This window comes from Notechis scutatus, chromosome 6 (assembly GCF_049901735.1).
Source record: "Notechis scutatus isolate UNSWTSFEM ecotype Mainland chromosome 6, rNotScu1.2, whole genome shotgun sequence".
In the NCBI taxonomy this organism is placed as follows: Eukaryota; Metazoa; Chordata; class Lepidosauria; order Squamata; family Elapidae; genus Notechis; species Notechis scutatus.
In genome coordinates this window covers 56043401-56068263 of record NC_142014.1, presented here as the reverse complement: position 1 = coordinate 56068263, position 24863 = coordinate 56043401, and the positions used below count along the sequence as shown (strand labels likewise).

At 36.8% G+C, this 24863-nt stretch overlaps 1 protein-coding gene across 10 annotated transcripts; it reads left to right on the top strand.

The window, feature by feature from the left end:
- Positions 1-4701: 4701 nt before the first annotated feature.
- On the top strand, positions 4702-20648 carry HMGXB4 (HMG-box containing 4). 10 transcript variants are annotated; one of them, XM_087968391.1, is made up of 11 exons: positions 4702-4876; positions 7229-7322; positions 8435-8506; positions 11547-12198; positions 12466-12533; positions 12911-12992; positions 14415-14479; positions 14737-14842; positions 15980-16149; positions 19237-19359; positions 19813-20648. In XM_087968391.1, the coding sequence occupies exons 4-11, from the start codon at positions 11637-11639 to the stop codon at positions 19855-19857; spliced, it is 1221 nt and encodes a 406-aa protein (XP_087824517.1). In that variant the 5' UTR covers positions 4702-4876; positions 7229-7322; positions 8435-8506; positions 11547-11636; the 3' UTR covers positions 19858-20648. The 10 variants fall into 10 exon arrangements, with proteins under 10 accessions (XP_087824517.1, XP_087824518.1, XP_087824519.1 ...); XM_087968392.1 differs by having other exon boundaries at positions 4702-5149; XM_087968393.1 differs by lacking the exon at positions 7229-7322.
- Positions 20649-24863: the final 4215 nt, after the last annotated feature.

The window sequence follows — 24863 nt, the reverse complement described above, 5'->3', positions numbered from 1 at the left end:
GATGACCCAGGGTGTGACATGAAAGCAACACAAGCAAAGAACAAGTTTATCTCCCCTTTATTGCGCCAACTGTGCCCCCAAACATTCCCACATTCACTACACCACATTCCACATTCCTGGAACAAAGCTCTCACACGCACCTTCAGAAACCTCTGGCTGCGAGTAGTCCAGTAAGCAAAGTTAGCCACACAGCAACCAGGGCCAGCAGTCCAGTAAGTCAGGTTAACCAAACAGCAATTAGGGCCAGCAGTCCAATAAGCCAGGTTAGCCAAACAGTAACCAGAGCAAGAAATTTAGCGAAGCAGGCAAACCGGGCAAGCCCCACAAGACACAGCACAGCAATCTCCAGGTGTTGGCAAGTGCACACAAGGCTCCACACATTCAATGTTTGTTCCCGACAAATGCCCCTTTCACCAGCACCTCCTTACATCTCAATCCCCAGGTGTGCCTTGTGAAAGCGGGTGGGGCACTTTCTTCTCTCATAGCCAGCTCAATCTGGGTTGATCTTGCTGTCTCTCTTCCCTCCTTGCTCTCGGATCAGGAGGGAGCAGTCCTTGCTCTTCACCTGAGCTCTCCCTGTCTATAGGCCTTACTAATTCAGAAAAGCCTTGCCTGGATGGACGAGTTTCCTCCAAGGCCAACAGAGCCGCCCTCTCAATTTGTCAGCTCTTGTTCCAGCTCATCTTCCCCCTCAGATTCAGACTCTGATGGGGGCATGACACCAGCAATGAACAACACACTTCTTCAGATGGCCTTGTGCCTGGGAGTAACACAAGCTGACCCAAAAAATGCTATTTAAGAATTTATTCAATAGGTAGATTGGAAAATCAGACTATGTGCTACCTGCCACCTAACCTATAGTAAAACTGGCTAATGGGATCATTTAAATTTCAATTGCTAACACTAGAAGCATTAAATTCCTAAAGTGTTTTTTATTTTGATTTCCAAGCAACTGTAATATCATTTTTATCTGAAGAGCCATCTCTCCCCAATGGGACAAGCCTGCCCTACTCACGTCAGAGGCCTGCTATGGATCCCATCTGCTAGGAATTGGAGCAGGCAGGATCGAGAAGAGCCTTTTTGGGTGTGGCCCATCTCTGTGGAACATTCTACCACTAGAGCTGAGAACAAACCTCACCCTTTTGGCCTTCCAGAATATTAAAACATGGCTTTGCCATGTGGCCTGTGACCCCAAGGACACTCACTACCAGTGGTGGCTGATGAGGTAAGACCTCATCCCCAACACATCTGGCTCTTAGCTCTCTTAGTTTCAGTTACAGCACAATTTTTGGTACTTTAATCTGGGTAACTTTACTATATTGTTTTAATTAATATACTGCATCTTCTATAAGGACACAGACTCAATTTGTAATACCTTACCTAATAAAATATCTGGAAAATACTGATCTTTTTTGTGTGCAACTATTATGAGTAAAAGTAGTTTCTTTGAATGTGGCTAAATTTTGCTATGTAAAATTACATACAAACTTATAAACTTTAACTGCCCACTGATAATCCACCACCAACCACAATATTAACTGCAATTTATTCTGTCTGCCTTTTATTTTTATTTTTTACTATTATTGTTGTTTTTAATGCTTTTGTTTGGGGTATTGGTCCATGACCATAATAAAGACTGTTGTAATAAATAAATACACTATTGTAAAATAATTCCCTTAGCCAAATTTGCTGAGCTAACATGGACTGCCACTCTACCTACTCTGGCAACTCTAAAATCAAAAGCAATGAAGACATTTCAAATTTGAAATAAAGCATGTCGCACATGTCTCTACACCTAACCGTGTAATTCCTCCTCTCACCACAAAACAAGCACCTCCTGAATCATTTAAAGCAGGGGTCCCCAACCACTGGGCCCCGGACCGGTACCAGTCCGTGGATCATTTTCTACCAGGCCGCTGGTTTGCTGGGCGCCGCCATCTTGTTTCGACGAGAAAGTGCTTCCGAGTGAGTTTTTCCAGTTGGAAAGCGGTGTTTGGGTCCTGAAGGAATCCTCGCGCCTTAGTTTCATCAAAGGGGGGGCGGCTTCAAATGAAGAGCCGTCCCGATGGCGGAGGAGATTAAGAAAACACAAAAAAGCACAAAAAAGGTACAAAGGAGGAGTTGAAGGTGGCGGAGAGAAGCGGGGGACGGCTGGCTGGCCGGTCGCTTGGCTCGCCTTGCCTTGTCATGCGTGCTGATGCCGGTACCGGGCCGCGAATCATTTTGTGATGCCGGTACTGGGCCGTGGCACAAAAAAGGTTGGGGGCCACTGATTTAAAGAACTCTCATTCAGATCTTAGATGCACTCGTGCCTTTTTTAATGCAATTATTTCACCCTGCCATTTTTCCAATTTCAAACAGCTTAAAAAGAGGCAATTTACAGTCTACTGAAGAACAGGCTAAGAGAAGCTCTTAAAGCGAACTCATCCTTAAATCATGCCTTTAAAGCTAAGAGATAGGAAATCTTTTTAAAGAAAACTCAAACTGTCTTAAAGAAGAAATGAGAACATCTTTCTCCTGTCCTGGCCACTTTTTACAGAGGCACAATTGAAGAGTGTTTTAACGAAGTGCATGATTGTCCATACATGTGTGTGGTAAGGACAGCCGAGAAGCTGAGAAGCTCGCTTCCTGTTAAGAGACCCCACACACCTACTTTATGGTCTGTTTCTGTTGCTCCCCTCTGGGAGGAGGTTTCCAAGTATTTCTAGCAGGACCACCAGATTTTGTAACAGCTTTGTTTATTTATTTATTTATTTATTTGATTTGCCAATTGTTTACCAGATAATAAGGTTAAGTGTATACATAGTTGTGAATACATGAAATGGGTACATATAAGAAAAATAAAAGAATAAGAGAAACAATAGGACAGGGACGGTAGGCACGTTGGTGCGCTTATGCACGCCCCCTACAGACCTCTTAGGAAAGGGGTGAGGTCAATAGTAGACAGTCTAAGGTTAAAGTTTTTGGGGTTTGGGGAAGAAACTACAGAGTCGGGTAGAGTATTCCAGACATTGACCACTCTATTGCTGAAGTCGTATTTCCTGCAATCAAGTTTGGTACGGTTTACTTTGAGTTTGTATCTATTGTGTGCTCTTGTGTTGTTATGGTTGAAGCTGAAGTATTCATTGACAGGTAGGACATTGCAATGTATGATTTTATATACCATGCTTAAGTCAGACCGAAGCAGGCGTAATTCAAGGTTTTCTAGTTCTAGAATTTCAAGACTGGTGGCATAAGGTATTCTACAACGAGTAGAGGAGTGGAGAACTCTTCTTGTGAAATATTTCTGGACTTTCTCAATTGTGCTAATATCAGATACGTAATGTGGGTTCCAGACTGATGAACTGTATTCGAGTATTGGTCTAGCAAATGTTTTGTATGCTCTGGTTAGTAGTGTGATATTACCAGAGAAAAAGCTACGTAGGATTAGGTTAACAACTCTTAATGCCTTTTTGGCTATGTAGTTGCAGTGGGCTCTAGCACTTAGATCATTAGAGGTGAGTATTCCAAGGTCCTTTACAGAGCTTGGGTCATCAACAAGTTCTTGACTATTCAGCTTGTATTTTATTTTCTGATTTTTTTTGCCAATATGTAAGACAGAGCATTTATTTGTTGAGATTTGAAGTTGCCATTTGTTTGACCATTGTGATACATAGTCAAGATCTTTTTGTAGGGTAGCAGTATTGTCTGTGGTATTGAACAGCTTTACATCATCAGCGAAGAGAACGCTAATTGCTCTTAATATGATCACAGAGGTCGTTTATGTAGAGTATGAAGAGAGTTGGTCCTAGAACACTGCCTTGGGGGACACCACTATTGACAGGTACTGGATTTGATAGGACGCTCCCGATTTTGACCATTTGTTGTCTGTTTGACAGGAATGCTTCTATCCAGTTATTCAGTTGTCCAGAGATACCATAGGATTTTATTTTTAGGAGTAGTTTGTCGTGTACCACTGAATCAAAGGCTTTACAGAAGTCTATGTAGATTGCGTCTATTGCTTTGTTCCCTATGCCATCTAGTAAAGTCGCAGGATAGTTTTTCTCGCTGGTGTACATGTATACATCCAAATTAGACTCTGCTGTTTCTCTGTGTCATCTATGTGGGTATGTGCATACTATTTATGCATTTATTTATTCATTTGTCACGGGTATGTAGTGTATGCAACGAACTGTATGCAACGAACTTTCAGTTTAACGCATGCCGATTAGTGTACGTTTAAAGCGACAATGAAGTTATTTTAAGTCTAAATTTGATTTGTGAAACATATATGACTATCGTTTGAAATGTCTGTCGTTCAGCAGGACTAGGAACGCCCGAAAAGCGCGCCAAGGGTCCTCGCACCAAAGAAGTAGCGGGGGCGGGGGGGCGGACTACACAGTCCGCGCCGCGCCGCGCCGCAGAGACTTGAAGAACGTAGGAAGGCTTTGGTATCCGTGCCTGAAGTCGAACAGTGTCCACTTCCATCCTCAGCAGGGAAAAACACCCCGCTTTTCCACCCTTAGCCTGAATTCCAGCAGCCCCATTACGGAGAACCGACGCCACTCATCCTGCCTGATTTCAGCCGCTACCAAAACACACAAGAGACAAACTTGCAAAGGCCGCATCGTCTCCCGTTGAAATCTCGCGCGATGTCTAGGACGCCGCCCCTTGCGGGATCTCGCGCCTCCCCTCCTTCTCGCGAGGGGCGGGACTCTGGTCACTGTCAGAGCGGCCTCCCGGAGGCTGCGGGGTCCCGGCGGCGCCTTTGCGGGCCGGCGCGGACTTTCTTGTTCTCGGCGCCAACCTCTTGCAGTTGTTGGAGGGAGAAGACGCTTCCTGCCGGCTCCTTACGGCTCGTGCTTGGCTGTCTGCGAGAGACCTGATCTCTCTGACTGTAAGCACAACCGGGAGAAAAAGAGGCGCGCGTGTTGGCTCGGATGAGAGCGCGGGGCTGTTGGGCCACCTTCATGCCGTTAAACAAGCCTGTGGCTGAAGGCCAGTGGCGCCGAATGAGCAGCGGGCTGCAGGACAGATTTGTGGCGGGAGCTGTTATGACTTATTGCTTGATGGAGGGTGGTCCTGAACCTTCGGGATTTGTCTTCCAAAGCGTTATATAGCGCTTGTCAGGAATGGAGACTGACTGACTGTTGAGCTTTGTGTTTCCCAGGTATACCGCGTTACTTGGAAACGAGGGAAAGTTTTTCTGTCGCGGGGAGCGCATCAGTTGTAATTTGGCTTCATTTGGTTGTTCTTTAGAAGTGGAGGTTGAAACTTGTTTATATAGAAACAACAAATTTTTTAAAAAAAATCTGGAGCTAATATTTTCTTACCTTATTGTAATGCTCAAAAACAATTTAAAAACCCTTTGAAGTGTGCTGGGGGAGAAACTCATGCAGATGTCATTCTGAAAGGGCAGAAGGGAAGGCTTCAGTAACAAAGGTAACAGCAGCTGCCCTTCTCACCTGAATTGTCATTCTTGAGCCAAGATGATGAACCTCTGAACAACCGGGGTCACAAGAAGCTAGAAATGCTGCAGAGGCCCAGGGAAAGTTTTCCTTTTTCCTGTCGTCTTTCTTTTTATTTATTAGAATATACAATACAAAGGTAAATGAAAACAATGGGAAAGTAAGGGAGAGAAAAGACAAGAGAGGGAAATGTAGGGGGGAAATGAAGAAGGGCATTGACTTCTGACTTTTTAGCACAGTAGAATAACATACAGTCTCAACTTTTTATTTTTACATAGTAGTATATACTAACCATTTCTACAACAACAAACTTACCTCATCAGCAAAACCCAAAGTCACTGTTTCATTTTTCCCCCTCTCTGTAATAAAGTCCAAAAGCGGTTTCCAAGTGGATTATTCTATTTATGTCTTGACATAATCAAAAACTATCTTGGTGGCAATTCTATTTGATATTCTCATTCTATATAGCCTTTACTTAAAATACACGGAATTAAATACAACTCTCTGTTTGAAAGGCCATATTGTAAAAGCCATTTCAAGAAAATTTGGAACATAGCATCCAACTACTTGAAATAGAATAGTAGCTATCATCTTCTCTGCCTAATGATAAAGACATTGGATACATGAATTTCTTGTTAAAATTATATCCTTTCTCTGTGCTTTGATCTCTTTGAAAGGTAAAGATAATAAGTTGTAGATAGTAGCATCTCTTCATTCTTCTTTTCATTCTTTCAAATATTTAGTCCCTTTCTGCATTATGATTCCCACTTTATAGGAGGATTATTCTTATTTTCTGTTTCTTATACCTTATCCTGTAGTTGGGAACAGGAAGGACATGGCAACACATTCCCAGATCCCTGCAGGAGAGCCATGGCTTATGATGACTCCAAGGAAAAAAAAGCTAGGATTGTTTCATAATCTAAGCGATGTTGCAAAAAGTATACTAGTTTACCCATGTCTAGGGGAAAAAATCCAGTGCCTTGCATGGATTGGGTGTTTTTCATATCCTTTCTCCTTATTCTCAAATTTGAGGGAATCAGGACTGGAACAAGAATGTCACAAAGAATAGTGTAGAATGTTGACAGGGTAGAATTTTGTCTTAATTCTATCAGCTCCAAACAATAATAATTCAATTTAGAGACTGAAAGCATAACTTCTGCATGGCAGAATACTAATATCTATGTCCTTGATTATACGAGCAGCCTTTTCAGTTCTTATAGGGAAGGAATTGAGTAAAAAAAACGTACTTACAACTTAGAACCACTGATGTTTAAGTGTGAATGGGTGTCTTCCTGTCTTGTATGCTTTCTTTTCTGCATCATTTATTTGGAGCCATAATGTGGTATCTTATAATGAAAGCTTCCCTTCATCAATTGCATTCCTTTCTTAGGTAATAACTAAATAGATGATGTGGGATTAGCAACTAGCAGAACCCCAAAATAAAAGAAACATTCCTGTAAGGATCTACTTCCAGAAAAGAAAAAGACAGCTGCTAAAGTCAGGGGGAATACAGAAAATAAGAGGTGAGAGAACTGAAGATGAGAGAACTGAGAGAGAATGATACATTTTTTTACTCTGATTTTGTTAAAATGGTAACAGTTGAATTAGGAGTGAATTGACAGTGAGTTTATTGTTCAGTGCCATTATTTCATTAACTGAAATACAAGTTTCAGTATCTAAAAGAATAATTATGAATGTTTATTGTTATTACCATTGCTACTAATATTACTATTTCATTTTATATTCCATTTTTCTGCCCGTGGGAATTCCATTCTGAAAAGTGGCAAGAATGGGGACCAAGTGTAGCTCCTGAGGGACTATCCATGGCTTGAGAACAAGAGAAACTACTGTGATCCAGCAAACAGACCTTGAAAAGTAAAGGCAACTTCAAGAGAGTTTCTTTTGCATTTTGTAGCAAAAGTTCTATTGGATAGGATAGATCTAAGACACTGGATGTTAAAACAAGAGTGTTAACCTGTTTTACAGAATAATTGGCAATAAGTGCTGAACTTTTTAACACAAGTGTAATATACATCCAGTATCATGCATGCTCTGCTGCCTTTTTCACTAATTGAAATTTCCAGAATATTCAAAAATTCTAGAATACATAAGCATCATGTAAAATACATTGCTGTGATCAGTTTGGGATGTAGCCCAGACCTGTATAAATGTATGTATTTATTATTAAATGATGTCGGACCCAATTAGATGTACCTTTCACCAGTTTGAATGTTAAAAATGGCTGAAAAGCACTCCCAGCTATTGCAGACCTATTCTTTGAAGTAGTGTTTTACTATCCAGAATAAGGTAAACCCCAATCCTGATCCAGGTTTCCTGTAGCCCAGCAGCACTTTTCACATGTTTGAATTTAATTTCAGCTTTTTAACTTTGACCATTGTTGAAGTTAAGTAAACGTCTAAGAACTCAAGAAGTTCTTATTGTTATTATGTAAAATACTGTGGAGTAAGTGAAAAAAATGACAATAAAATAAAAATACTTTTGCTGAATTCATCCATTCAGTGAAGCATTCTGTTTCCAAAGCTGATTAGTGGGATTTGAATTATAAACAGATCATTATGAAGGTCATAATTTCTGTTCCCTTCCTCTATTGTTCAGATATGCTACTTTAAATATAAAAGATTTAATGTAAGCATATGGGGAGGGGAGGAATAGGGAATAATTTCTGGGAAAGGTTCACAGTTTTTCTTTAAAACAATAATTCATTTTTTCATGATTTTTGGTTTTCTAATGGGAAAGCACATTTTTTTAAAAAAATGTATTCAGTTTTCTCTTGAGGGATAATTTTTCAAATCAGAATGGTTCCAATCTACTTCCATTTTGTAATCACAAGATACCATGTGATCAAAATGAAGTACGCTAAGTATATACAGCTTCCAGTATTAACTATATCAGAATCAAGATCTCTGATTCTGTTTTTCTCAGATATCTAATTTATATTACTTAAATGAAAACTCTTTTCTTTGCAGGAGAGCAACTTCTTGCTGGGGACAGAGTCAGATAAAAGAGGAAGTACTCTTCTAACAAAAATTGTTATAGAGGTATGGTTGGCAATAAAACTCGGGATATGATGAAGGAAAACATTTACACCTCTAAATATCTAATCATACTTTATAAAATGTATGATTATATTTCTTGAAGATAGCATAAGGGATAGGGCCATTTTGTTCTACACGCGTCATCTAAAACCTGATAGAAGATTAAATTTAAAAGAATTAGCATGATATCTCTCTTCAGTTATCAAAATAATTATAAAATTGTGATGGTAGTAATTTGGCATTAGTTAAAAATATAGACACAGCCAAAAGATGATCTAGGCAATAAAAGAACATTTCAATAACAGAGAATGGGAAAGTTACAGACGAGAAACAGTGTTCCTGATAACTGAAGTCAAACTGTTTGGAAAAATATAGGAAATTTGTGGACGTTTAAAAATAACAAGAAATAATACCATTCAGAGAAAAATGTATATAATAACTAATATTTAACTCAAATCTTCCCAGTCTTTCACAGTTCACAATCCTTAGTGCCTCAGTAATTTTTACACAGCCAAAAGAAATACCCAAGTTCTGTTTATTAAATCATTAGGTCCAAACAACATATTATATCCTAACTATTTAGTAATCAATTGACAAAAATAATTAACATAAATTGAAAGAAAATATATGTTTACTTCATTCTTAAATAACCATGCTTACTTACTAATAGGTTTTGTTCCATTCTTGGGCACTGCACAGTTTCTTAAAGTTTGGAATCAGATTGGACACCATCATCTTCATTTGCTGCTCCACATTGATTTTTGTATGTTATTTGCTTTTTATCACAGCCACCACCAGAAACCCAGCTTTGCAAATGAACATCACAAAAATATAAAATATTCCATGGCATCGCTGTGACTCCAAGAGATTACAACCATCATAAATACATGCTGGTTGCCAAGCACCCAAATTTGATCACATGATTATGGGAATGTTATTTCTCATGATCTGATGATCATAACCTGAAAACTACCTGTACCTTCACTAGCTAAATTTACAGGATTTTCCAAGCTTCCCAAGCACTGTTCTTCAGGATTTCAAGCTACTGGATGTGACTTTCTGTTCAGCTGAATTAATCAAAATGTGTTCTTTCTGGTCACTTTCTCACTTTTTGGTCATTTTCCCCTTCTTCAGCTAATCACTTACTATTGGTAAAGATTATATGTATGATAGCAGGCTTTCTTATTCCCTCTTCCATGTTCTGACAAAGTTGTTAACAGGAAAGCCGTTAACAAGAAAGGAGGTTGTGAGATCTCTAATGCTGGGCAGAGTTTGAATATCCAACCTGGGTCAGGATAGATAAAAGCACTTATTGTTGCTATCATGTGGCTCTTGTAAGCTTGTATATCTGACCACAACAATTTCATCCCTATCTATGTTGTCTATCAAGCAATCTATAATAATGATATTTTGTTATGAATTTCTGTACAGATATACATTTTCTTTATGTACAGTGCAATACAACCTCTCTTTATTGTTACAATAAAATGATTTATAAGATACAACCAGAGCTATGTGTCCATCATGTGTCACTAAGTTCAGTAACGCCTATGAAATATTTGATATCTTGTATGAAGTGTTTCAGGTAATATAATTCATCCATACATGAATCACCTTCCACATGTTAGACCTCTGCTACGTTGGTTCTGCAAAGAATCGCCAATCACCACTTCTTCCTTATTTGGTTTCTTTGACCTATTGGGTCCTGAATCTCTTCCACCTTATTCCAAGAAATCAGAGTTAGCATGCTTTATTAGGGTAACCATGAATTGTCTTCTAGAACAAAACCAGCTGCCAAATTCTCTTGCTTTTTGGGGCGTCACATTTTTCTACTTGTCTTCCCCTTCTCTGGTGTTCACTTTTCTGTTTCTCTCCTGAGGAGTTTCATCTGTCTTGTCCAGGAACTTCTCACATTTCCAGGTGTGGTAAAACCGTGCTCCAGCATAGCACTCAGTAATTAACTACAATCAACAGTGCAATCAAAAATTCAGCAATCAATAGATGTTAGGAACCAGTAGTAATCATTGAGCAACCTTCTCAACCTTCTTGCTCTCTTATCTCTTTTCTCTCAAATGGCTTCTAAAAATACCTAAATTGGTTTCTAGTCTATCTGATTAATGTTGCATTAATTTAATCACAATTTATGATGTCAGCCTTTAAAAGTAATCAGGTGGATCAAAATATTGCTACTAGTGTAATTTGTATTGGACATCATGAGTATATTAAGAGTATTCCATCATGTTCACCAGGTGCCATTATATTTTTGAGTCTACATCAAAGTATTGCTTTTGATCTCTAAAAGCTTTCTGGTTCTTGATATTTGAAGAGCTTACACACACACACACACACACACACCCCTTAATCAAGATCCAAACATATTTATCTAAGAAAGGCAAAAGCGCAGATGAACATTCTCTTAGGAGTTCCATGAGGAGGGAGTGTCAAAACAGTAAAGATGGCAGGTGTGATTGTACAGTTGAAGCCCTGCTCTTTTTTTAATGGTTGTAATGTCTATTTAAAACAGTGCAAGGGTCTAATCATATTACCTATCTTGAGGGTATTCAGTTAGTTGTGGAAATCCCTGTTGCAGAAAATCGGCCAGGTACCTGTTTAATATATTTCTGGCCCTAGACAAAAACTTCTCAGTTGTTTTAGATATTTTATGTTTTAGTTTTTGCTTCTTCAACCCTTTCCTCTGACTTCTGATTTCTTACTCTAAATACTGTTTTCTGTTCCTTACATAATATAATTTTGGATATTGATAATATATTATATTTTGCAATTTTCCTTTCTTGCAAATCCAGGAAGTGAGGTATAAGATGTTCAATAAATTGTTGCATTATTTATAGAATTCACTAAAAGAGAATATAATATTGTGAATATAAAATTAATAATATCTAGGGCCAAATCCTGGGTAAGAACAGCAACTGAAGTTTTCCATCTGGATAGTTGAATAATCTGATGTTAGTTTGTAAATAAAGATACAGTTGATTTTGACATCCTGTGCATGTACTTATTTTTACCTCTTTTCTCTGTATTCTAGACTTTTGTCCTTTTGAACTTTCCCTGCCTTTGGACTCATCATGAAAGAATAGAAAAAAAGTATTTTTTTCCATTCTCTGCTAACATTGCCATGGATTTGCTTAAAGCCATCAACACTCCTTTAGCCACCAGCTCCAAATCATCTAAAAGGACTTTGGAAAAATCATCTCATTCTTCATTCAGTGCTCCCAGTTATTCGGAGGGTAAGAAGGAACATCACAAGAAGAAGCTGAGTGGAAGCAGCGATCCACCCTTGGATGATGGTACTTTCCACAAGTCCAAAAAAATAAAACAACCATATGTTAACACTGAAATGCTGACCTTACGTGAGCCTGATGGCTTAAAAATGAAGCTAATCCTCTCACCAAAAGAGAAAGGGGGTACCATAACAGAAGATCCCTTTCCACATTCTGGAGCTACAAAAAAGACCGCTAAGAAACCTGTTCGGGATGAACAAAGCTCGCAGCCCTCAAGCCATGATACACACAGCTTCCTGAAATCCCGTAAGAAGCACAAGCCACCTACAGATCCCCATCACCTTTCTCCTGCTGAGGGATTCAGCTCAGACACATCCCTCTTCCCTGAAGGCCAAAGCAGTGATTTTGAGCTTTCAAACTTGGAACCACAAATGGAATCTGGATCATCATCTGGAGGTGAGTTGGAAGCTGGTGAACTAGTCATTGATGATTCATATCGGGAGATAAAAAAGAAAAAGAAATCAAAGAAGAGTAAAAAGAAGAAAGACAAGGAGAAACACAAGGAGAAAAAACACTCTAAATTGAAGAAGAGTTCTGGACTCTCTTCATCACCAGCAGCAGTGGAAATAACACCACAACTGCCTGTTTCTCCAGCTAGCATCCAGTTTGTTCTACATGCCCCTCCTCCTTCTCCCTCACCACTACCACCTGTTTTCTGTACAGATAGCCTGAATGAGAAGAAGAAGAAGAAAGAAGAAAAAGAGAAGATTGAGAAAATAGAAAAAGAAAAGGTAAAACTGCATAGCAAGTGAGTACTATAAGTTATGATTGATTCTTGTAATAACGAATTCAAAATGTTTTTTGTAACTCCAGATTTGAAGCCATAATCTATTAAATCTAGAGTTTTTGTGTTGCAAAATGTTTTAGGTTCTGTCTTTTTTCATTATCATTATGAAGGCATTAAGAAATACTGCATTTTCCCCTCCAACTATAAAACTGTGGTTTGTTTTAAAAAATATACTACATAACAAAAACTTCAGCTCAGATACTAATGTATAAAGATGTGAACTATGAGATGGTTTTTCAGGTATTTCAGTAGGCATTAGAAACAAATTGAAACTAGTACATACTGTAAAATATTACCTCCCTCCCCCTTTTTTCTAATTAGCCAAAGAAGAAAAATATGTCTGCCTACCAAGTATTCTGTAAGGAATATCGTGTGAACATTGTGGCTGAGCATCCAGGAATAGGTAAAATAACAGCCCTGTAAGGGTTGAGTTTTTGTTGTTTGCTTAAAATTCAACCTCTCTTATATTTTCTTTAACTTATTTGCATAAAGGTTAAAATATTCATTTGAGCAGTAAGTAAGGAGATTATGCACATGCTTATAGAGACACATTTTTAAAATACGCACTTTCAGGAAGAGATACTTTCTCATAAGTCTCACAATGAGAAAGTACATTTTTAGTGATACCATCTGCATTTCATATTCAAACATAAAAAGACATTTTAGCTGGTTGCCGAAAAACACAAAACTCATCATTACATGAATCGTCCTGATGGGAAGATTCCAGATTCGAGATGTCACCTCTAAATTTCTTTTCCTCGTTATTAATAACATTAGAACCCAGAGAAGAATATTTGATACTTACTGTAATAACTTGTCTGGCTATCTTTAAATTAGAATTATAAAGAATCAATTTTAAAGATATTTCCCAGTTCTATTCTAGTGCTTGTGGTTTAAAACAGTTGCAGTTTGTTGTAAGGGCAGGCCCACATAAAACATACTACAATAATTTATATTTTGGCATAAAACAGGGCAAACAGCTTTTAAATTCTCAAGACAACATGGCCAATCGTAATTCGGGTTCCCTTTGTCTTGTTACACAGTTTTTGAATTAAGCAAGTTGTCAGACAGTGTAGCTAGGTGCAAATGTTGAAACCATCTTTAATATTTTTACAGTGTAGGGAACTTTTTGTATAAGGAAAAAAATAAAAGTAAATATTAAGTTTTTATTCAAGACAATTCAGTACTCACTACCTCTTAGTTCAGGTAAGTACATGTACTGTAGGATTACTACTTATTGTAAAATAATTACTTCAGCAGATGCTCTTTTAATTCTTAGTAAAACTAAATAGTTTGGTTAAAGTATAAATTGATTTCCTCTCGGCTCAGTTAAATGTTGATGACTTTTATATCATAAATTTAAAAAATGGTTGCCATCGTAGCTATAATCAAATATGTTAGTAATTACATTTGCAGTACCAAAAGACAAGCATACTAATTTTTGTTAAATATCTAAATAAATTAATAGTACATTCACACTTATCAGTAAGAATTTGTTTTACTGATCCCCTAATAAAATCAGGATAACTAAATATCTATTATTTTGTTCTTTTAGTAGGCAGATGCACCAGTTCCTTTCATACAATTTTTTTTTTAGAACTGCTTGCAGTCTTATGGTAGTAATTTCTATAGCCAAAATATATAAAATCATTCATTTTGGGATGCTGTTGCTTTCTACATTTAATATAAAATCTGACATTGTTACATGTGTTGTCAATATGTCTTATAATGGATTTGGTGATTAAATGTTCATGAATCAGATTCCCCATTAAAATTAGAAACTAACTGCTTTTATTCTGAACCACCTTCTCTGATTTCTTGCTAGATTTTGGTGAGCTGAGCAAAAAGCTAGCAGAGGTTTGGAAACAGCTTCCAGAGAAAGATAAACTGGTAAATATTTGAGAAGAAATTTTAAAAAGAAATCTGAGTTGGGCTTACGCCCGGGATGATGCCACCATGGTGCTTGCATTAATTTACTCCCCAGGGTAGTTTATGTATAGCAGTCCCCATCACATTTAATAATTATGACATGCTTGGGATCTAAGTACTGTATTCTTAACTATGTGGGCTGCATATTTTGCTAATCAATTGCCTAAACAATGCAGTTTTCAGTTCGGTTTTGTTTTCCCTATTTCCTATTTCTCTAGGTTTGGAAGCAGAAGGCTCAATATTTGCAACATAAGCAGAATAAAGCAGAAGCGACAACAGTGAAGAGGAAAGCAATGTCATCAGAAGGTTCCCCAAAATTGAAAGGTAGTTTCCACATTCCATTACATTCATATGTTTTCCTCCCAAGATAATTCTTATCATTATAACTAAATATATTGGGATATTTACCTATTTTATCAAACTGTTCCAAGATTCCACACATGAATTTTATCATTAACAGATGATAAGATGATCTGGTGAGAAATTGGCAGATACTGGCTTTGGTTTTCTCCCAGAGCTCAGAATTCAAATATGAAATTCTGAGAAATATCAGAAAAGCTGCTTTAGGCCAGGATTGCTATTAGTCAGACTATCTAGATAGAATAAGTCTACATAGATTAGAACAATGAATTAAATACCAAAACATCATAGGCACCAAAAATGTAAATTTGTTTCATTTTTTGATAATTGTGTATTAAACTGATTTGACTTTTAGATGATTACCTTTTTAGATGATTGCCTTTTTGAAATAAAGCAATAGATGGAAGGGTATGAGAGATCTAGGAAAGCATTGGTTGAGGAGTTGAGTTATCTGAGAAGAACACAGTCCAAACAGTATATTCAAAGAGACTCCACTTAAATTAATTCATTGTGACCAAAGTTGAGAATTTAGTTTTGCTGTTGTCAAGATTTTATTTTAATCCAGACTTAATGATATTTTCTTGAACTCTCTATTATTCTTGCTTTTATCACCTAAGTAGAGTTTGAACTAATCACAAAAGATTCTTATTCAGTCAAAACCTTTTAACTCCCTGAATTGAACAATTAATACAAAATATTCACAATGTGAAATAGGCACAAATATGAAAAGAGGGAATTTTGGTGGAGCAGTGATTGGAGAGCCGTCTTTCCCAATCTGATGCTGTCCATGTATGTTAGTTTTCATGCCCCACAACTACCTGGAAATTGTGAAAATTCAAATACAATATAACAGAAGGTTAACAGTTTAGGGAAAGCTTTGGACAGAGCCAACAAAGCATGAGTTATTTGATTTGTGAGGGAATTTGATAATAATTATTAAACCTCTATGTTTTCTGGATCTCTGGGCAGCTTTTCCAGCTCTTCTTTTTCCAAAAGGCATGAATTAGACATGTTCATGTTTATGAGATATTTTCCTGTTTTAAATTTTTTGTATATTGTATAAGGTGTACAATTTTAAAACTATTTTATTGTCTTTTTCAGCTTCTCTAACAAGCGTGCCTTCACCCCATAAAAAATCCCCAACTAGCACGATGGTATTATCCTCTTCACCAGTGAAGTTTCCTGAGACAGATCCCATTGATGTAGCTGCACATCTGCAATTACTGGGAGAGTCTCTGAGTCTTATTGGCCACAGACTGCAGGAGACTGAAGTAAGTACAATAGCTATCATGCAGTTTCATTCCACTTTAATATTTGTATAAAGAATACAAGATCTTTTATTAGGCAATAGTGAGTGGAAACACATTTTAAGTCTACAACAGACAGATATTTCGAAGCAGTTCAGATAGGCATCTCCCTAATTCAGGCTTATAATGAGGAAGAAGCACAGTCAGACTTGCATGGTGTTATTATTATAGCCAATCTTAATAAAAGTAGTATTACCCTTCCTGTGTAGTTGCTTTCTTGGTCTAGTCTACCTAGTAGGGTTGACAATATTGTTCTTCAGTCAGATCACATGGGGCCTTCAGTTCTAGTTTTCAGCATCCTAAGATTATTTTGCAGATCTCTACTTTTGGTAATGAGTTTTCATTTTAAAAAACAAACCATTGAAATAAATCTAACTCACCTACAAAAATTGGAGTTGAAAATTCCAGCTCCAAATCCTGTAGTAAATAGTTAAGATTAATGGCAATCGCAATCCTGAAAAAATCTGGAGTATGCTATGTTGTAGAAGATTGTACTGTAATCTGCAAAATTCAGCAGATTATATATTGATAAACATATTCCATATATTTATTGTATTTACCTCTTAAACATAAAGGAAGAGAGCAGTGCCAAGAAATAACAATTCTATTATCCATCTTATATGTCCCCATTTCACAACTACAAATTTATCTATATTATTCCCCAGCACCTTGCAGAATCCCCTCTTCCAGTATCATTAAACCATTATCTCTGTGTAAGAAATTTACCCCCATTTTTTAAAGTTCCCATATTCCTTTGTTCCCAAATCCTGGTTTTTTTCCCTTCTTTCCCCTAACATTTCCCCCTTTATTATTTCACTCCAGTGTTTGATTCCCTCTCTATTTTTAGCTACTTTCCACCTTTTGAATTTCTACTTATTCTTTTCCCCTTTTGTTCTTTTCCGGATATTTCCCTCTTTATTCAATTTCCCAAACCTCCAATATTTATTCCCAATTCTTTTTCTGTTTCCTTCTGGATTCCTTTGTTCTCAATAGTGATTAAAGATAGCCTCTTCTGAAATTTGCTGCACCTCTTCTTCTGTACTTCGTCTTTGTTGTTCATACTCTGCAATCGCCTCTTCAAAAAATTTAAAAACGAAGCCCAAAGTTTCACCTCTTTCTTGTAAAGTTTCCTTAATGTTTCCAAGTTCCATTTTTAGAGCCTGAAAGGATATCGCCATTTTACAATTTTCTATTTAATCCAGTTAATGTCTTTGAAGTTGATTTCCAACAGTCCGCTTTTGTTTCTCAACTTTTAGTCCTCAGCTGGTCCAATACCAAGTCCATAACAGAATCAACAATTAATCCAAGGGCAGTACCTTCCTATGTCTTTCTTTATTTCAATATTTCAATTTTCCAAAACTTTATTTTATTATATCAATTTTCCTTATATTTTTAAGAAACAGAATCTTTTTTTAAAAAAAAGTCAAGTTGAATTTAACTCAGGTGGCACTCTTTATTCTAACAAATCCACACCTCCTCTTTTCTTTTCCTTCCCAATTATTCAGAACTTTTCAAACCACAATCTTCCAAAAAGATAAGTTTCCTCTTTAGCGATCTATAGTTCAGCTTGAATTAGTGCTTATATAAAATCAAGATACACTCATCCAAGTTAGTTGTGTAATTCCTTCTGCAGCTTCTACCTCTCTCAGCTTGAAGCCCCATCACTGTCAAAGGCAATTCACACCTTTTTTAAAACTTCTTTCAATTCGCCGCTTGAGTCCTTTCTTAAAGATACTTTGTAATGTTAATCCAGAGGTTAATTTCCATTTAATTATATCATCCCGTTCCTCCTGCTGTTCGCTTCTTCCACTCTCTCCTGCCCAATACTTTTTCCAGTCTAATCCTCCCCTTCAGGGTGGCCATTTTAGACCACCACTTCAGGCGTCTTTGGGAAGGAGCTTTGCCAAACCAGGGAGGGGATTTGCGGCTCCCCTCTACCCGGCTGATGGTCTCCCCTTCCTCTGCCGCCCATATGAAGCAGCTTCTGCCCCAAATCTAAAAGATCGGGGCTCTCTGACTCTGAAGCACGGACCAAAGCCGCGCGCAATCGCGGTCAGCGGTCCATCTTCAGGGAGGCTCAAAACCGGAAGCCCAAAATTCGGTATTATTGTAATAAGGTTGATATAACGCTACTTCTGCTTCTTATAAATCATGAAGTTTCTAACCTACAGTACATTGTTCAGAGTTGCCATTGATTGTTTAAAAACTGAAATTACTTTAAAAAGAAGAAAACAAAGAAGGAATAATTATCATTATTTAGCATGAAAAATTACCTCATCCAAAGATCTGAACTTATCTGGTAGAGGCAATCGGAAGGTGAATTAGAATAGACCAAAGAAAATATTTGTCATACAGCAGCTAATTAAACTCTGGCTCATATTCACAGGATATGACACGATACCAATGGATACAAACAAAAATTAATGAAGAACAGATTGTATCAAAAGCTGTTAACCTTGGAGATGGAAAGTAATTTCCAACCTCCAAATATCAAATTGGTAGGGGAAATATCGGAAGTAGGCTATTTCTCTACTTCCTGCTGAGAGCATCTCAGAAGCACCTGGTTGTCTAAGAAACAAAATGCTAGAGGAAAATGGAACTTCTGACCTACCATGATCTTCTAACCGATTTATGGCATTACAAACTACCCTGTAGAACAGACTATACTAAGAAGCTGCCTAAGGGGGAAGGAAGCACGAAAGCTCTCCATATTAGATTTATTTTTTTAGCCTGCTAAAGTACAGTGCACTTAATTTGCTAACTGCACACCCAGTGAATATTTGGATTGAAAATCTACTTTGCTTGTGTATTTTATTAAGTGTTACATTTTGTGTATGCTATCTTATACATGTGTGGTACAGAATGTAGCCTTTCTTGCTTTCAGCAGAATTCATGTTCATTTCTCTGTGTGTGATTTCTCTGTAAAAGCTCTTTCGCAGAGCAGAATAGAGCTGCTGGGTTTGATAAAATCATGGTGGACTTAAAATAGGAAGGATACATTGATACTGATATTACATTAACAACTTTTCACATTCCTTTTTGGCCTCCCAGGGAATGGTAGCCGTATCAGGAAGTTTATCAGTACTCCTGGATTCAATTATTTGTGCTCTGGGCCCTTTGACTTGTCTCACATCCCAGTTACCTGAGCTAAATGGCTGCCCCAAACATGTTTTGGTAAGTTACACTTAATTACCAAGCTGTCTTATTATGCCTTAAAATTTAGTTGTGCAGGGTGTAAACAGAGATCCCATTCAGTATAGTAGTTGCATTCAGTGCTGCAGATGCAGGGGCAATGGGCAGGGCTGGGTCATGGGAATAGCAGGTGACAGAAGGTTGGCAGGCAGTCAAAAGGGCAGAGACAGTGGGAGAGATAGGCCGGTGAGTATTATATGAAATGGGAAATTGTCACATCTATTTCAGCCATTGTTGTTTTAAAACAAAGTAAATAGGAAAAATTATACTGAACCAAAAATTGAAGATTTGTTGTCAATTTGGGCAATGCAGAAGTGGGGCTGGGAACCCACAAGTTGCCTTTGGTGAGGCTTTGCTTAAATATTCTATTCAAGCAAAAAGTGTTTCACATTGTAATAAACATATTTAATTAATTTAATGTTTCTGTCTTTTCAGTCAAACACATTAGATAATATTGCCTACATAATGCCCGGTCTTTGACAAAAAAAGTGAATATGGAAAATAATCTGCTGTGCTACTGGTTTGTACACATATATATTGCATTCTTCAAGTCTCAACCTACAGAATTTTAAAGTCTTTTGTCAATAACTGTTTAACTTGATTTTATGAAAAAAGTCCAGAACTTAAATTTACAAGAATTGGAGGATGTTTTAAGTCTGTGTGTTTCTATGTAACTAGAGTTTAGTAATTTTTTTATATATCAGCCTTAATATAAAAGGAAAAAGATATATTGAATTATTTTAATTAGAAATGTCAAGCAAGTTTGGGGCAGACAAGTACCATGGACCCAGTACCACTAATATTTTAACTATAAAACAGAGCCCTGGTGGTGCAGTGATTAAAGAGCAGTGTTGCAGGCAAACTCTGCCCAGAGCCTTGAGTTTGATCCTGACAGGGCTCAAGGTTGACTCATCCTTCCATCCTCTCAAGAACGGTAAAATGAGGGCCTAGCCCTAGACTGTTGGGGCAATATGCAAATAATGCTTCAACACTGTAAACTGTCCAGAGAGTGATGTAAGCACTATGGGGCAGTATATAAGCCTAAATGTTATTGCTACTGCTATAAAATAGTATTACTTTAAGTGGAGACAATGGAATGGAAAAAAATAATACACATGTTGTTCAAATTAATGATGAGAAGAAATTGTCCTATCCCTAAAGAACTGTTCTGACATTAGGAATTCTTATTAAGTGTTGCATTCATTGATTGTCAGGGCTACATGCAAATGTGAGAGTGAATGAAATCAACTCATTAAAATGGTTACTATTTTAATGTGACTGCTTAAAGCAGCTATATTTTTCTCCACACACACACTTGTTTCAATAAGTAGCAATGAGGTGCTAATTCATGTTTGTTCAAGTTTTGAAGCAATTCTTCCAAATCATTTTCAAACCATATATAGCACTAGTAATTACAGTATAGAAATGTAAAATTTTACACAATGTTCAGATTGTGTAAAATTTTACATTTCTATACTGTAATTACTAGTGCTATATATGGTTTGAAAATGATTTGGAAGAATTGCTTCAAAACTTCACATTTAGATAGTGACTTCTGAAACTGTAGCTAAAACTATTGTCATAGAAGGCAAGAGCATTCCCCCAATTACGCAAATTCCAATTTAGCATTCTTATTACCAGCAAATTGACTTCTTTCTCTTATGGTGCTAATATTCATGTACAGGCAGTTAGAGAGGTGATATTGAACGATTTATTAATAAGAGGAAGAGAAATCTAACGCCTCAGCACAGGCTTAAGTGCTCTAAAATTCTTCTCTGGGAAAGCACTTCCATAGGATTAAGTATGGCATTCTTAATATAGGTATTTACATTTTTGAGTATGTATTTTTGTATATAGTTCTAATTAGAACACAAAATGTTCCTTTTATTATTGTTCAGAAACTATGTACAGGTAGTCCTAAATCTATGGTCAAAATTGAGCCCAACATTTATGTTGCTAAATGAGACAGTTGTTAAGTGATGTTTGCCTTTCTTGCCACAGTTAAGTGAATCACTGTAACTGTTAAGTTAGTAATGCTGTTGTTAAGTGAATCTATCTTCCCCATTGACTTTACTTGTCAGGACACAAAAGGTGATCACATAATCTTGGGACGCTGCAGCGGTCATAAATATGAGTCAGTTGTCAAGCATCCAAATTTTGATCACACGATCAGAGGTTGCTGCAATGGTTATAAGCATGAAAAATGGTCATAAGTCACTTTTTTCAGTGTAGTTGTAACGTCAAATGGTCATTAAACAAATGATTGTAAGTCAAGGATTATCTGAATTGGTTTTATGATCTATACATAATTGAATGTCTTGTTATAAGCATTGATTCAAAGGAGATTTTGAATTTTTTAAAAAGTATTCATATGACACTAGCAATAGTCCACAACTTACAACCATTCATTTAGAACATGTTCAAAGTTACAACAGGATGAAAAAGTGATGTATGGTCCTCACACTTAAGACCATTGCAGAGTTCTCATGATCATGATTGGATGCTTTGTGACCGGCATATGTCTATGAGGATTGCAGCATCCCAGGGTAATGTGATCTCCATTTGTGATCTGCCCAGCAGGCTTCTGACAAGCAAAGTCAATGGGGGAAGTCAGATTCACTTATAACCATATAACTTATGTCATATAACCTTATCACATAGGATTTAAAAATCTTAAAACAACAGGAAATGAAATAATTTTGAATCCAAGATTAAATGTACATCACTTTTCTCGGCTCTTAAAGTAGTTATTTTTCTAATTGATAGACTATTAAATTGAATGATTTTCTATCATTTCATCTTAAACTTCCTCTAAATAATGAAGCATCTGTCCCCATTCCTACCCCTAGTTCAGAGGTGACAAACTAGTTCAGCAGCGTCACAGCGGCATCATGTGATGTATGACCTTTTTCCTTTTGCTAAACTGGACGTGGCCAGCGTGTGACACATCCGGGCCGCAAGTTTGACAGCCCTGCCCTAGTTAAGCTTGATGATTAAAGTACTACGTGCTAAAGGCTAGTGACTTGAGGTTTTAAAAACTTACTCAGATTTGATGTTATTTGAACATCAAAAATATACAAAAAATATAAAAACCAATTGAGGTAGTGATTAAGGTATCAGGCTAGAAACCAGGAAAACACAGAAGCCAGCTGGTGACCTTAGGCTAGTCATTTTTCTCTCAAGCCCGAGGAAACAGGCAATGGCAAACTACTTCTAAAAATCTTGCTATGAATCACTGACTCAAGAGTTGTGCAGATATACAGGCAGTATATGAGCTATAAAAATATCAATCTTTAGAGCTGGACATTTAGCAGAATCATTTAATTGCATTTACACTATTATCTCTGCTTTTGGAAAGTTGAGTTTTTAGTATTGAGTGGAAAGTCTTTAAATTAGGAGTTTGGTAGCACCTTTTCCAACTAAGAAATGTAATTAAAAAGCATAACCAGTGTGACAAAATGAGCTACATCTTACAAAAACTTATTCCATTTAATACAATTTGTTAGTTGGTGCTATCAGACAACTGAATTTTTTTGCCAGCCTAGACTAACACAGCTCTCTTACAAATGAAGAAAGTCAATTTTTACTTATGTCCTCCTGTCCTGTGTTACCCCATCTACAGATATATCACAAAAGCTAGAAAAACAGAAGGTGAGCACAGGCGAGTCAGAAATAATTGCCTTCTTCCAGTGGCTGAAATAATGACAATTACAAAGGCTTTAATTCATAGACAGTCATAATATGTAACTTAAATTTTCAGCATCTTGGATTAAATAGATCTGCTTCACATTTACCATTTGCAATGTGGTAGAGTTGATGTTTTTAAACACACAAATGTACTTGATGTACCTTTATTTAAAATTTGTACATATTTGTATAATACATATCTTGTCATATTTGATAGTAAAAAGTTTTGAACCCAAATACTTTTGTTTTTTATATATTTGTTGGTTTCTGCATTTAACCTTCTTGCTATTGTACATAAATGTTTTTATACCTAGAAATTTCATTTTGATTCATTTCTGTTTCCTCCCATTAATTCATGTACAGGTTTTTCAGTATCAAAAATTTTTCTATCCCTCTGCCATCAGTATGACACTATCCTTGTATGATAATCACCTATATATGTCCTGTAGGGCTCTGTATTCTATGCCATTTTTTATTTTGCCTGAAGGTTATTACAGTTTGAAATTCAGTCAGTATGTCTACCAGGAACAGTTGTTATAAATTTTTCAGTTGTAAATGAGTTTGTCATAATTTTCATGTGAGGTTTGCTGGCATTTATAACAGTCTGGATCCTGAAGTGGAAAAGCACAGTACAGGTAATCCTCAACTTACATCAGTTCATTTAGTGACTGTTCAAAGTTACAAAGGCACTGAAAAAATGACTTATGACCATTTTTCACACATGACATTTGAAGCATTCCTATGATCATGTGAACAAAATTCAGATGCTGGGCAACTGTTTCATACTTATGACCATTGCTGTGTCCCAAGATCATCTTTTGCAATCTTTTCATAAGCAAAATTAATGGGGAAGCCTGATTCACTTAACAACCATATTACTAACTTAACAACTGAAGTGATTCGCTTAACAACTGTGGCCAGAAAGATAGTAAAATGGAGCAAAACTCACTTAACAAATGTCTCACTTAACAACAAATGCTGGGCTCAATTGTGGTCATAAGTTGAGGACTACCTGCACTGTATTTACTTAAAATAATGAGAACTGGAGCCTGAAACATATCAACGTGTAGATATATTCTTACATTGTTTTTGACACAAGCTTGATTGGTTTAAAATGGAGCCATTTGTCCCCATATGCATTAGTATATCAAGCATTTTTTTGCTATTAAAAATATTAGCAAGATGCTTTGCTTTTGAGGTGTTATTTCTATTTCCACATTAAATGACAACTAGGCAATAAAATACTGAAATATTAGCACTATGCTCAACGATGCAAAATACCTTCAAATCATTAGTAATCCAATATTGCTGTAGTTAATTTAAAATTACCATAAAATTAGATTTAAAATTTCAGTTAGTTGCATTTTGCATATGTATACTGTACCTGTAACTTTTCTAATAAAAATTCAAACAAGTTACTTTCCAGTATTCCAGTAGATTTAGAGTATGAATAATAGCTTTGCATTTATGGCTGGAGGTTGCAAATGTAGTTTTAAAATGTATAATCTTAAATTCATTTGAATCAGGATGAGAATCCAGACATTTTCTCAGCGCTTTACTGAGTCAACTCGAGTGTTTCTTTCCTGCCTTGAATTGATAGAAGTATTTAGTTTAATGTAGAAAGCTACAAATAACTCCCTGAACATATGGGTTTGGATGGGAAAAACAGTCCGATCACTTTGGCATCTATAATTATTTAAACCAGAGGTCCTCAAACTTGGCTACTGTAAAGACTTGTGGACTTCAACTCCCAGAATTCCTCAGCATAGCTGGCTGAGGAATTCTGGGAGTTGAAGTCC

Excerpts from the sequence above, each read along its gene's own strand:
- HMGXB4 (XM_087968385.1), top strand. The coding sequence starts at position 11,637 with ATGGATTTGCTTAAAGCCATCAACACTCCTTTAGCCACCAGCTCCAAA. Across the intron at positions 12,534-12,910 it reads AGAAAATAGAAAAAGAAAAG|CCAAAGAAGAAAAATATGTC; the intron begins GTAAAACTGCAT and ends TTTTCTAATTAG. Across the intron at positions 14,480-14,736 it reads TTCCAGAGAAAGATAAACTG|GTTTGGAAGCAGAAGGCTCA; the intron begins GTAAATATTTGA and ends CTATTTCTCTAG.